Source organism: Styela clava, chromosome 4, assembly GCF_964204865.1.
Source record: "Styela clava chromosome 4, kaStyClav1.hap1.2, whole genome shotgun sequence".
NCBI classification, from domain to species: Eukaryota; Metazoa; Chordata; class Ascidiacea; order Stolidobranchia; family Styelidae; genus Styela; species Styela clava.
This window is the reverse complement of record NC_135253.1, coordinates 9,523,319-9,537,763: the sequence shown is the minus strand read 5'-3', so window position 1 is coordinate 9,537,763 and position 14,445 is coordinate 9,523,319. Positions and strand designations below refer to the sequence as shown.

At 33.8% G+C, this 14,445-nt stretch overlaps 2 protein-coding genes across 5 annotated transcripts in view; one reads left to right on the top strand and one right to left on the bottom strand.

The window, feature by feature from the left end:
- Nucleotides 1-2,635: 2,635 nt before the first annotated feature.
- On the top strand, nucleotides 2,636-11,110 carry LOC120326008 (uncharacterized). 2 transcript variants are annotated; one of them, XM_078111677.1, is made up of 13 exons: nucleotides 2,636-4,136; nucleotides 4,674-5,207; nucleotides 5,321-5,419; nucleotides 5,632-5,765; nucleotides 6,147-6,255; nucleotides 6,619-6,845; nucleotides 7,207-7,260; nucleotides 7,588-7,850; nucleotides 8,061-8,162; nucleotides 8,577-8,696; nucleotides 8,921-9,166; nucleotides 9,445-10,314; nucleotides 10,761-11,110. In XM_078111677.1, the coding sequence occupies exons 1-13, from the start codon at nucleotides 3,744-3,746 to the stop codon at nucleotides 10,949-10,951; spliced, it is 3,342 nt and encodes a 1,113-aa protein (XP_077967803.1). In that variant the 5' UTR covers nucleotides 2,636-3,743; the 3' UTR covers nucleotides 10,952-11,110. The 2 variants fall into 2 exon arrangements, with proteins under 2 accessions (XP_077967803.1, XP_077967804.1); XM_078111678.1 differs by lacking the exon at nucleotides 7,207-7,260 and having other exon boundaries at nucleotides 2,644-4,136.
- Nucleotides 11,111-12,644: 1,534 nt separating this feature from the next.
- The window catches only part of LOC120327030 (rho guanine nucleotide exchange factor 12-like), a 43,455-nt gene continuing 41,654 nt past the window's right edge, over nucleotides 12,645-14,445 (bottom strand). For all 3 annotated transcript variants that reach the window (XM_039393408.2, XM_039393409.2, XM_039393410.2), the window contains one exon: nucleotides 12,645-14,232. The gene's annotated coding sequence lies outside the window, so the exon portion shown is untranslated. The remainder of the gene's footprint in view (nucleotides 14,233-14,445) is intronic.

Below are 14,445 nucleotides of genomic sequence, written 5' to 3'. Positions count from 1 at the left end.
TAATTCGACATAAGGCTTATGTCTGAACTCCCCCATTTGAAATAAATAATAAAATTTCCGCGTCATACACAGCAATTTTTCGTGGCTTGAAACGCTGGCTGATACGGTTTAACTTGGCTCTTTGAAAATTCTGATTTAGGCCCCTGGTATATGCCTTTGATGATTTGGCACTTCGTGACACAGAAGTGTCATGTTTGTTCATTGTCAGCACCGTTATTTTTCTCGCGATTGATTTTATTGTCAATACGTGCTAATATTCTTGAGCGTTTATTTACAACGCGCGGGCCGCATAGTTTGCATGACGCTCCAAATCCGGCTTGTCTGAAAATACAAAATTGATATTTCTCTGCAGTTGCCCCTGTACTTGTTTTCAGAAAACACTTATTTAAGCAAATTAATATGTGAGCGTAGACTTTAATTCGCAGAATTACAGTAAAAGTAAACAGCAAGTAAAAGTCTACATAGTACTAAAATATAATTGAAAATTGAAGCGCATAATAAAAGTAAACCGAAAAGCAAGATCACACAATACTGTGTACGGAGGAATTTATGTTTCTATTCGAATTGTGTGGAATTAATAAGTCGAAAACGGGGTTTTAACCTCCATAAATATTTACCGACACAGTCTTCGCGTTCATAATGGGATGGATGTGCGCCGGTACGTGATTGAAGTGTAAAATTAGTTGACATACATTAGTCTGTGAAAGCGTGGCCTCGTCCGACGATACGCTACAAAAATTTCGTTACACTGAACTTAGATTTAGCGTAAATCTTTAACACAGTAAATGGGTGGGATAGCATAATTCATTGAACATTATGTTTTTTTTTAGAATACCGACGCTTACAGATCGAACAAAGCTTCTTGCAACAATTAATATATAAATTAATTAATTACAAAATAAAGTCAAAGAGCCTAATAATTAGTTTTTTTTTTACAATGTGGTTCCTCGCCCTATCGATTATTATTACGGCATAACATCGCACTTTTTACGCTCAACTTGGCGTAACGCAGGATATGCAGATATGACATCATGTGTAAACCAGACTTAATATAGGTGGTTATGTAGAATATATGAACGGTGTCCATTTGCCGCGTCTTAATCACAAACTAATAATAATAAATGTAAGTATGTTATACTTTGCTGATACATCAGCTCTCACAACCGATCAGGTTGTAAATACTTCCAAGTTAGGTAACGGATTCATTGTTTCGATTTCCAAACTGACATATGCTAAATCATCAACCTTTTAAGTTGTTAAATTATAAATAAGTTTCCAAGTTAAGTAAAATTGTGTTTTTGTCAGCAGGACAAGAATTCTCATGAATATGTAACATTGATGAAATTTTTTTGATTGTAGGACCCTTCCTCCTTTGTACAGTATAAATATTAGATTTATATAATTATCAGGCATATGACAACCCAGGTCATAGAAGCATAGTGATAGATCCGTATATAGTACATGTGCATTGCAATGTCATTCACATCTTTGAGATTAAGATCTCTCAGTGGAATATGTACAGATCTGGTTATTTCGGTCTCCCAAAGTAATCGTTTGTCAAGTGTGTTGTGTCAGTTGAATGGGACGAGACTTATCTAAAAAGAAATATTTGATTATTTATAAGGAAACTACTAAGCCATTACATAACTATGGTTTGACAACACAAATTAAGCCATACTTAGTGCTTTAGTGAAATCCTCATTGTGTTATGGTAATACAATTCACATATGATGCTGAGCCTATCATTTTTTACAAGCATAATTCATGACACACATAACATATCAATAATTGTATTACTTACATGTTTGGAAGTGGTTCTAGATATTTTACATTAATTTACCAAACCAAATACCAAACCATCTATGATTCAAATAAAAGGAAGAGAATTCCTCTGTTCCATTGTCTATTTGATTCAAAAATTTCTATGTATCACTAGGAGCACCGTCACATTCAATATTATTGTATGAAACCCTTCTGCTGAGACCTCTCTCTTATTATCCTGGATGTTTGAATATTTGGTTAGGATCTTTTGTTTCATTCTAGATATTTTCAAACCTATCACTTAGAATGTTTATCGAGTTGCAATGCCATATATTGAAATTATATTTGGATGCGTTGTTCAGCTTGGATTCCTGTTTGAGAATAGTGGTGCCTCATCCTTTATGTTGTTGTAGCTCCAGTAAAGCAAACTTTCAGCATTACCTGTGGTGTATATACAGAAAAATGGATACGTCTCCAGCAAAATGCTTCAAACTGTTCACATACGTCAGTCATGACTTATCCTCGTCATACTATGAAATCATCTGATCACTAAGTCAAAAATTTGTATTATTTGAAACTGAAATATGACATAAACAGCCATCAATTAATGAACAATTTTAAGTACCGGTAATTATATTGATTTGATTGAATGATCAATTTTTACAAGAATGCAAACTTAAGATCTACCTAAAGGGTGTAGATAGTGGTCCTCCCACAAACATTCTAGAGTTTTTCAAGCATAATATGAAATTAAATAGCAATTTATTCAAATTTTTAACTTTCAGACTTGAGAAGTCATTTGTCACATCAGATTTTCAAAACTTAATGATTTACTTAAGCTTGTAGTCTTATGTTTTCATTGTGACACAACATTAGTCAGAAAAAAATAAGCTTGCACCATTGTGATGTCATAAAACCAGCTAACATATTTTATTGAATTAATCAACTTTCAGGATGTAGATCCAATTTTCTTGTGCAAATTTGATGCATGCATGTTTGTGTTAGGATTTGAGAAGTCTGAAAATCTTTTTCATCTGATGTAAGTGTCCATCCACATTGTATTCTTAAGGGTGCAGTGTCCCTCTGTAAAGTAGTTGTTCATATGGTTGTAACCCGGATCTCAAAATTGTATTTTAGAGCTTCCTATTAAGGATGCTTTTTCATAATAATACGGGATAAACTTTTATTTGTCATCACTAAACTTGGTGATCAGATATCAATGCAAGATAAATTCTTATGATAAAGATCTGAAAACATGATAAGATGCTCACTGAAAATGGGATGCTAATTCGAACAAGTTCTATAGGCTAGCTACCATGTTTTTTTTTTAGCATGTATTTCAATTTATGTCACAATTGCCTTGAATATATCGAATGTGAGCAATTTGACTTGCCTCTAGATCAGGGGTGTCCTAAAACTTATCTCTGATATAAAGATTTAATATATTAGCAAAAAAAAATTCTTAATGAAAATGTAGTATAAGGTCAATATTAATCTCATTATGCAACAGAATTACTGATGTTCGAATATTTGAAATCTTACTGTCATCTTTAATTATGGCTGGACATAAACCCTTATAGGTGTTACAGCCAAGCTATGAAAATAAAGACAAGTTTCATATCAGCCATTCAAAAAAACCTTCCATATCTGGATTCTGAGACCAAATTTATTTATTTATTATTGTGTTTTTGAATAGCTGGAATATCACACATGCTTGACCGAAGGTGCATTGCAGCTGAATTATGAAAATAAAAATAAGTTTCATCTCAGCCATTCGAAAAAAACAATCTCATGTTGGCATAAATTTGGTCTCAGACTTATATTTTAACTTCATGAATTTTAACACTACTCGACTTCGAATGTCTAACTAGACTCATACTAGATTCTTCACCAAGTCTTTCATTTTGATTTTATAGAACATACAACATAGTCTATTTGCCATGCAACATTAGTCCTATTTTTTACATGAATTAAGGATTGTCATGCTTAGTATAGCAAACATACCAGTCACAATGAGTAATACCCAAACTGATGATCAGCTTCCTCCTAATGAGGAGATTCTCGAGGATGGAGAGATTGATGACGAGGATGAAATTGTGACAGAGGAAACAGTAGTAGAAGATGAAGATAGCTCAACAGTAGTGGCGGACAAAAACTCTGTAGATTCTTCATTATATCCAAATCATGATAATCAAGCCCTAATGACGGGGGATAGTGCATCCCATGAACAGAATGAAAATGATGACGATGATTCTGAGGAGGGCCATAAAAGTCGCTCCCATAAAAAGCACCAACGTAAAAGAAAGAAACATCGCGATTCTAGAGAAAAAGAATTGAAGGCATTAGAAAAGAAGGAAAGACGTAGAAAACGGAAGGTAAATGTCGTGCTTGTTTCTAGAGATGGAGATTTGAAGAAGTTTATCTGGAATGCAACCAAATTCTGTGACATTCATTTTATTAGAATGCAAGATTGTAGCCGAGCCCGCCCCAAATTTTTGGGGAGGGGGAACAAATCTTTTTTGTATAATGATATAATGACGCTCACTTGTACCTTTTGCTTCGAACAAGGCTTGATAAAAGCAGCCACTGATATTTAAGATTCTCATCTATCTCAGTTGTTTCATTTAGTTAGAGAAAGGATTATTGATAGTAAGCCAGAAAACGTTGAGTTCTTGGAAATCGTTCAAGAATATACAAAAATGGTGTTTAAAAGACATGAATAATTTCTCACTGCTGATATCCCATAATTGCATTTGAAAATTTTTTTTTGGGGTGGGGGATGGCCTGGAATCATAAATATATGACAATTCGCTGCAATTTTTTCATAACCGGTAATTTTGTATTTATATGTTCAATAAACATGCCTTAGCTCAATTTTCATTGCTCTTGAATAATTTTACTTCTTTTCGTAGATGCATTCACATGATGACAGAGCAGAATCAAAAGAACGTGGAGGTTCCACGAGTCCACATAGTAGAAAGAAGCGAAAACGTAAGAAGCATTCGCGAGATCAGAGGGATAGAGACAGCACAACACCTGAAAATAATATATCTGAGGAGGAATATCGTCAACAACAAACTACATATACAAACAGTTATGATGATGTGTATTCTGCAGATCCAAAGGCATATCCTCCATCCAATTCTCATTTATACACCAAGACACAAAGCAGTGATAAAGGGGATAATAACGCATATTATTCTTCAACAAATAACCAAACTACAGACTATCAAAACGATGCAAAGTATGAATCGTATTCCGAATCTGGTAGTGATTTTGAAGCCCAATTAGCGGAATATCAAAACTATAAAACTAATGGTAGTACAGGAGATGGTTACTACAATGGTACATATGAATCTGATGGAAAATATAGCAAACAACAGAAAAGACGAACTGATGGAAGTGAACGTTCATCAAAAAAGTCCAACAGATCATCAAATGCAGAGGTTTTTACATAATATTTTACAAGTAGTTTTATAATTTATACATCGATTATTAACTGATTTCACTGAAAGAGTAACTGCTTGCTAATAAGCCGTTTTTTTCTTTGCTTTAGCAGTCAAGACCACACCAAACCGAAATGTATGAAGAGTTCATGGATTATGATGAAAATCCGTCCAGACCATGTAAATTCTTTGCTGAAGGAAATTGTTTGAAGGTAGGCTTTGGTCAATTTATTATTTAAGTTTGTTCATAGTATATTAGGTTAGGCGTGAAAAGTCAGGTGATCCCAAATATTCAATATTTCTGGCTCTCATCTACTTAAGTATCCAATTCCTTCTGTCACAATGCCACAAAGAGCATGTGAATCTTTTCATCAACTTTTATTGGAATTTGATTTATTCCTTATACCTATTTTATGTCTCACAGGGTGACGAATGTGCATTCAGTCATGATGGTGTCCCAAATCGTGCTCGTCGATCAAGATTGAAGAGATTGGAATTATGCAAATATTACCTTGCTGGGCATTGTCATCATGGAGACAGATGTACATACATGCATCATATCCTTTTCAAAGATTTAGATTTTAAATTCATATATTTTTAATTTAAATAAATATTTTTGTTATCTCTATATTTGAAAATAAAAGTAGTTGTAGCCATCTACTAACTCTATTGTAGCCATCTACTTCTGACACAATTAATTTATATTCAATGTACGAACTGCATGACTGTATTTGTTTGTTTAGATATATATTCAATTTATCTGGCTGTAGCAGAATGACTTACAACCTAGTCATAAGGGGAAAAAAACTGAAATGAGAAGTTTTTATAGTGTAAATATTATTACATATTTATTTTGATGTATTTAAAGGATGTATATATTCTTGAGTTTGATTTGATTGTAATGCTTGTTTCCTTAATTTAATTATTTCAACCAACACAAGAATACCCTTGCAAGTATTTTCATACTGGTGCTACATGTTATGCTGCTGACAAATGCAGATTTTCTCATGAGCCTGCAAACGAAGATACAAAAGAAATAATAGAAAATGTAAGACTTGCTTTCGTTTCTAATTCATTACAACAAGTATTGCTAAACACTCCAAATATTGCATTTTAAATGACTCTTGTTTGTAAAATGGTGTATGCAAAGTTCAAATTGGAAATTACACTACCTGATACAACGTTGTTTCTTGTTTGTCAATTGATGTAAGCTTCATGCAGAAATGCTTTTTTTTTCAATGACATTGGTGCTACATGTTTGCTCTGATTTTTCGGAACCAAGAATGTGCTATTTATATATGACAAAATTTGTATTATTAGCCTATATATGTATGATATGTAACAAATTTTAATTGGGGTTTTTCTGTATTGTTCATACCACTCTAATTTCTGTGATTTTTATATTTTACAGCTGAAAGATGTTCTTGGTGGTGTAGATGATTCGTGGGAAATCAGTGAACTTGCTAAAGTAGGATTGAAAGCTTTTGACAAGCCTCCTCCAGGAGTGGGTCTGCTTCCAACCCCAGATATGCCACCTTCCGTTTCTGCAAACGCAAACAACACTCCAAATGCCATCCCATCAATATTTGACATTTCCGTTGAACCAACAGCAAATCTTCAAAAAAGAATTGATGAAAAGTAATTTATATTTTCAAATTCTTTCTTTCACACAGTCAGGAATTAAGATTATACACAGTTGTATGAGGTTAGTGGGGTGATCTATTAGTCCTTCCCTATTGCCTGGTCAGATATTGCTGAATTTAGTAAAAGTGTTTTTGCAACTTTCCCATAATATGGCTAAAAGTGTCTGAGGTGTTGTATTTATCTGGATCAAATTTATCATGCATCACGAATGCATTCAGATTTAGTCACTAAGTTAGGTAGCAACTGTTTCAACTTGAAGGTAGTTTAGTATAAGATTTATTTTTAAAGGTAGATTTGAGAACAAAGGTATGATTATGATAAAGTGACAAGATATGTTTTATAATATTCTGTTCAGAATTGAAACAAGAATTCAAGATTTTGACACAGCATGTATTTTGCTGCAGTTGAGGTAGGTAACACAACTCTACATGATTGTTCACGGGTCTTGTTGTATTTGTTCATGCAGCGTTTTTTAGCTAGTTTAGTGTAATTGTCATTTGAAGTCAAATATTCATGAAGAAAAAAGTTATCAATTTGAGAAAGCAATGAGAAATCAGGAAGATAATGGTCGTTTCAGATCCAGAGAGACAAGAGAATAAAGCGTCTTTTAATAAAAATTAGCTCCCATCCCCGGATTTATTTTATATTTATCATTCATTGAATTGAGGTTAGACAAGCGGGTGCATGCCAGTTACCAATGTGGAATCTTTCTAACTGTTTTTATTTCTTTGTTTAGTTCTGTAACGTCATTAGCAATGTGTGATGTATCTGGTCCGAAGAATGGAACAATTCCACCACAACCTATTCCCTTCTATCCACCCTATCAGTATCAAGAAGAACAGCAAAATATGCCGATGCAAAGTGGACCACCTTATCCGCTTCCAGGACTGATGGAGCATATGCAAAACCCTTATGTTCAACAGCAAGATCAACAGAATAACAATGATTTTCACAACAATCAAAATGAATATCAACAGCACGTGGACACCAGTAATACTGGTAAGTCCGTAGAGACAATATCTTAACAAATAATTCCCGTTCTTTAAAATGCTCTTTATCGATAATAGTTATTTGTTGTGCAGAAAATTGCATAGAACCAGTGACTCATGATTTGGTGCAAAACATTTAGAACATCTCACTTTCAAAAATAATTTTTTTTTATATTTCTCAATTTGAAGAATTATAATAGCAAACTATATAAAATTACAGATTACAATGAAGAGAAACAAGAAAATGAATTTTATCAAACGAATGATGAATTTACCAGAACGGATATGCCGAATAATAACTTGTCAAATACAGAGTCTGAAGGTGTGTGATCTTTGAGATTCTGGTTTGCCCATCTTTTGGAAAATTTAATGCTGACAAAAATTATATTAAAGAATTTACTTATAATCATACTACTGAATTTGAGGTTCATAAAAAGCAATATTTCAATCCACCTGCTGTTTGCAAAAAAGCCGATGCAAAGATGTTTTATAAGGTATTATATCCTGATAGTACATGATGTAAACGTGTTGGGTATAATTATGTGCAAGAAGATTGCTCCTCTATTTCCTCTCCCCTGTTATAAATATGAAAATTCTATCCTATCCCAAATTTTGATTCTACATTCTAGTAGTGTGATAGCATTGGCTTTATTTTATATACACTATTTTATTATGTACCTCTAAAACTGATATTTCCAATATATTATATTTATTTTCTCACTTTTCTATGAATTAGATGCAGAAATCAAAGCACCAGATTTTCTACCTGCAACGCAAAAAGCTTTATTCATGAGAATCCATCATGGCAAAATGCAAGCTGATTCCGATAAAAGACCAGATGAGGAAAATTCAAAAAGTATGTACTATAGAATGCATGAGTGGGTTATATAAATAAGCCCCAACTGGAGAATCCAAAAAACAATAATATCAGTCTTCATTAAACAGGGTCCTAAATACGAAGAAATAAGAATGCACTGAAATTCACAATACTATTTAGAAATGATAAAATATTGTATTATTTTTGTCCAGGAGTTGTTATGGAAGCAGCTTTCTTATACTTAGGTATATTTTCATCTTTAGATAAAGAATCTGATGGCTGGACATACTCAAGTGATGAGGATGAAGATAAGACTTCTTTACCTGATTCTGGCATTATAAAAATTGACAGTGGACCATCTCAAGCATCCACCAACTCAGAGCAAACATCATCTGTTGATTCTATCTTGAAAATGATTGCGAGCAAACAAGGAGGCAATACCAGCCATGTTGACACTAATTTACTTTCTAAAGTTGCAAAAGTGATTAACATTACAACTACAAGTTCAGGTAATTTATGTTTACCTAATTGGCTACGTGAACTTTAATACTTGAAGAAATGTCTAAAATGTAATTGCATGAAAAGGGAATTGAAATTTGGAAGGAAAGCTAATTTTGAATAGGATTATGGTATAAGCGAAATGTCAAATTAAGTCAGTGGTCTTGATATGTAATAATCTCTCTGAAAAGCTCTTTTGGAATACAATTTATTGATCATAAGCATTCTCTGTCACAAAGCCTAAGACATAGTTTCCTAAATTTAATTGAGTGTCTTGTATCAATTTCAGCTTCTTCTGCTGAAGTTTATGATCCTGCTTCAAGTATTGCCACCTACAATCCTGCCAAAGCGAAAGCATCACCACAACGCACAAGTACTTCACAGTCAAGAGAAAGAAAATCTAGTGAGTCTTCAAGCACGAGTCCTGGTCATGCAACTAAACCAAAATCTCGTACTACACGGCGTCGTTTGTCAACACTAGAACTCACAAAAGAACCTGTCATTATTCCATTGGTTACAAAACAAACTGGAGATCAGTCTGTTCACTCTGCACATCCAGATCCAAGAATGACATTGAGTAAACTCATTGGAGTCAAATTATCCATATATTCGGCACATTTACCCCGTTTTAGCAAGGATTTGATTCTGCCAGGTTCAGGGAAAATGATCGGACTTAAAGTTACATTGTCAACAGATGAAGCAAAACCATCAAAACGTGATCCCCGTTTAGGACGACACAAAGATCCACGACTACGCCGGTCCGGCGATTCCAAATCCAAAAATCATCACAGTTCATTAAAAACTTCAATGACCAGCCCACCAAGATTAGAGATTAAATCTTCTATTCCTTCAAAACCTTCAGCTCTTCTTACAAAATCATCAACTGTCATTCCAAGCCTTCCTGAGCTTGATTTAAATTTAGCTCCGATGAATAACCAAACAAAGCAGGTTGATAATGTATCGCATAACATTACAAATTCTCCTGCCAAAGACTCTCCCTCTATGCCTAATCTTAGATTACCAAGATTGATGAAAGCACCCATTTCAGCCTCCTCACCTAAGCAGGGTGCATCACCTGCAAGAGAAAACATAACGGCAGCACCAGCTATAGCACCTTACGATCCTCGATATATGTCATCTGGCAGTGCAACAACAACAGGTTAGTTGAGAAATGTTGAAATGTTCATTGATTTAATTTTATGTAATGGCTTACCCATAGTTTAATTATGATCATATGTGTGTATGTTAAGGATAAAAGTGATGATTGCAAGAAAAAAATAATGCTGTATATATAATTCATATAAATAATAGCTTTATTAAATCTAGATACCTCCCTGTCCAGCTCAATCATTGCACTATGTTGTCTGCTCGATTTGGTTGGGTTGTTAGCTGTTAGGTATGGTTATTATCCTTAGTTAGTAGCCCAGCAATACTTTTGTACATTATAAACCCTCCAATGTAGAGTACTCTTTCATGCCTAGCGTGTTCCTTAAATTTCCTGCCATTCTTTTATGTAAAAGTGGGGAGTGTTCCTAATTTTCTTATGGCTACTTTTTTTTATTTGTGGGATTTAATGGTAATGCTGATTGATTTTATGTGTTTCAGGTACAGAAAGATCAATGAATTCTGCACCATATGACCCAAGAAATATCTCTGGCCAATCTTCTTTACCTGCTGGAATGGAATTGAAGAAAAGAACAATACAGTTGCCAAAACTTACTCCAGCGCCATCGTACCAAGCCACTGAAATGAACAATAAAAATATGGCAGATACGCAAGAAGATTTTGAAGACTAAAAATGACGTATTTGTGAGCAGTTTCTAAGCTGCATTAATATTCATCACTGCGGTTTCATATATTTTATACAAAACTATTGATTGTACTGGAGTTTTTTCTCCATATTTTTTGTTGATTACTTTTTCAATAAAAGACAATAAAACGTGCTAAATATGGTACTTGCCTATGATTTATCGTATGTTGCCAGTGACAAAGGGACGTCTGCCCCGTTAATTACGAGTTTATTAGAAGCTCTCTATGCTAGGTGTAGTTTGGTTTCCAGTCGAGGATCTCTGCGGTGAGTAAGTTGTAATTTATTTGATGAAGTGGAGCAATATTTTGTATGCCATTTATCATCCAACTGTTCGAGAACAAGTAGTTTGATTGATTGACCTATAAACCTTTAAAATCCATTTTTGATGGACAATCCGATGTTGACCGTCAAAACATATTTATAAACTTACTATCATAAACGCTTTTCAACTCCGGCTTTTAGAGAGTGTTCACACGTTCGTTCAGTATGATTGATTAGTCCGGCAATTGAGCGCTCCAGATGAAAGGATTTGCGAGACGGAGGAAGCATTTAACGGCAAATGGTACGTGATCAGCGCTGTGGCGACTACAGTAAGCCTATTGCACACAATGATATCGCGTAGATAATAATTAGTAGATGATTGCTGGTCTCGCCGTAGGTCGCAAGGTATTTAATTAATGAACGACTCTCTTATAGTAAGCAATTTATACCAAAACAAACTGACCGCGTTTAATAACATTATGTTTTCAAGTTAGATGTTAAATTGTTATGAAGCTAACAAACGCGAGATTGCTTCTCAATCCCCGAGGAGTATTACCTTCCGTTGATTTCAGTCACATAACGGTGGCCCAACCATATCATTGGGCCGCTCTGCACAAAAAACATGAAAACTTGCTGTAAATAAACTAAAGAATTCAGTTTCTATTTTTGTTTTACTGTTTTCCAAGTCCGAACTCGGTTATCTGTGCGTGATATTTGGTTACCTAATTCTGGCGTAAACTTCAAAACATACTTCTGCTATCCGATTAGTGTTATCAAAAAAGTACGTGAACCAAGATGGCGGACACCAGAACGTAGTATGTGTATCAGGTTAGGCCAGGATTTTATTCCAATTTTCCTTATTTTAGTTCTATTTCGAGTGAACTAGCCGGGTGACTCCCGTAGTATTTGTACCTGAAATTATGGACTAACCTGGTGCACATACTACGTTCCGTTGTCCACCATCTTGGTTCACATACTTCGGGAGTACCTAAAAACTGCCTTCCACGACAGATTGAGAGCTAAAATTTGCTCATTTAGCACTTTGCAGTATGTTGCATGAAGAATAAGAAATTTCAAATAATTGAGGTAAATGTATATCCTAGCTAGGATCTGGATCAAAGGCTTCACTAGGTAGCTTTCAAGATAACTGTAAATTGACTGCTGATTTGTTTCATCTTCTACTCTACTCTTCTATTTGATCTTTTTCTTTCGATCGTTCGCTTTTCATGACTGAATGTGGTGATCAAAATACTGATGGAAGATCTTTTCAGCAAAACTAGGGTCTATTTCATTGAAGATCGGGGCCACAAGCATTGCGAGCCCAAAGACAGGGGCCACAGATTAAGTGAAAACCATTTTTTTGTCGTATGCAAACATTCGTTGGTATAGACATCCTGACTACAACATAACAAGATGAATTTCCCATATTAATTTTTAATTTAATGAGAATACTCAATAGAAATGATTGCGAAAAAGCTGTTGTGAAACCAGAATATTCCATATTGTTAACTGTACGATTTTGAAAGTAAAATCATGGCACTATCAAATTTTAATTATATATGAAGTAGTGGGGACTTGGGGTAGAAGAGATGAATAATAGGATTTTTGCAAACAAATGCAATAAAATATACAACGGAATAAAATCAAATTTGCCATGCAAGAGATAAACAATATTGACAGTTAGTAAAATAGTTGAAAAAAAATTTCAATCTATTTACTTTATTTAAAATTATATCAGCAAAAATAATAACAAAATGATAACAGATAAATTGAAAAGATTTTCGATTTGGGAAAAATGCAAATACAATATTGTTAAATTTACAAGGAGGCTGTTCGAAAAATAGTCTTCAATATGATTATACTAATTAAAAACAATAGACTAAATCAAGCTCCAATTTTTGAATGAGGTGATTGGAATAAGGCTTTGTGGTGGGTTGCCTTTACTAAGAAACGGGTAAACATAGAAAAACTGAAAATGCCATATCATCCCCAATTACTACATAAACTGGGTAAGATAGAGTGCTTGGGTTTGACAAAGATCTGACATATTGAAGCTCAAATCTGAGATAAAAATTTTCTTTGCAATATTTGAAAACCATCAAAAGTAGTTACTACTCATGAAATCAGCCATTTCTATTGTACACTCTGATTTATTCAACGTTTAGAAATTTAATAACAACTGATTTTGAGTTTATTTGGTATTTTTTGCATGCAGAATCAATTTAGAATATCTGCTGTGAATAACGAAAAATACCAAGCAATATGAAAACGGGCATTTCTAGTCAAAATTTTCACACAGTCAAACTTGAAAAAAGGCATTAAAAATTATTACATGAGATCGCCAAGAAGAATTGATTTTATTAAAGAGGAACAAGGTAGCTAGAAAAGTAACAAGAAATGTTTTCAAAAAAGTAGAAATTCATCTATCAAGAATGATTTCATCAAATTTCCTCTAATGTATCAGAAAAATTTTCACCTGCTATTATCGGATTCAGATTGGGTTTCGCCTCTCACAACAATAATTGTACTATAATTTATGGTAAACATGATAAACAAATAAAGTGCAATGAAAAAAGTTTGCAAATAAATCAGTAAGTACAGAATATTTCATAGGTTACATCATTGATATTGTAAAGAAAAATGAAAGTATGTTCTGCCATTAAAATATGTTGAAATCACTGCTTATAAATTGGCAACATGTTATCTCTCCCAGTTTCATGCAGTTTTGGTCAAGATCACATTATGTTTTTTTATGTATTCATTTGTTCTTGAATTTGACACATGATTTATGAATAGAAATGCTGTCAAAATGGTATGGAACCATGTATAATGATGAGTAGAGAAACGTTTGCTTGTTTGTTGCATCAAAGATAGGAATGTCTATATGCTGGTCACAATGTAGTTTTCATAGTTTTTAGATTGCTGTAGATCAATGCATCAAATCATTTGGTTAGGAATGGTTTCACGACAGTTGTACAGAAATGTTTAAAGCTGTTGGAAAATTTCCTGAAAGAAACAAAAAGTGATATTAAACAGTCAACTATCTCAAAAAGAGCAAGTCAGATTTGCGTAGTTGCGTACCAATATCGAGGTAACTAATGTCTACTTTGCATCAAGTTGTGTAAAGGGATGGAAGCCTCTGGGCAGGGGGTATATTCACTTGGCAGACAGTCCCCGAACTCGTAATAGAACAAAATAAGAAAAATCGAAATAGAATTA

Excerpts from the sequence above, each read along its gene's own strand:
- LOC120326008 (XM_078111677.1), top strand. The coding sequence starts at position 3,744 with ATGCTTAGTATAGCAAACATACCAGTCACAATGAGTAATACCCAAACT. Across the intron at positions 5,420-5,631 it reads CTGAAGGAAATTGTTTGAAG|GGTGACGAATGTGCATTCAG; the intron begins GTAGGCTTTGGT and ends TATGTCTCACAG. Across the intron at positions 9,167-9,444 it reads CATTACAACTACAAGTTCAG|CTTCTTCTGCTGAAGTTTAT; the intron begins GTAATTTATGTT and ends TATCAATTTCAG.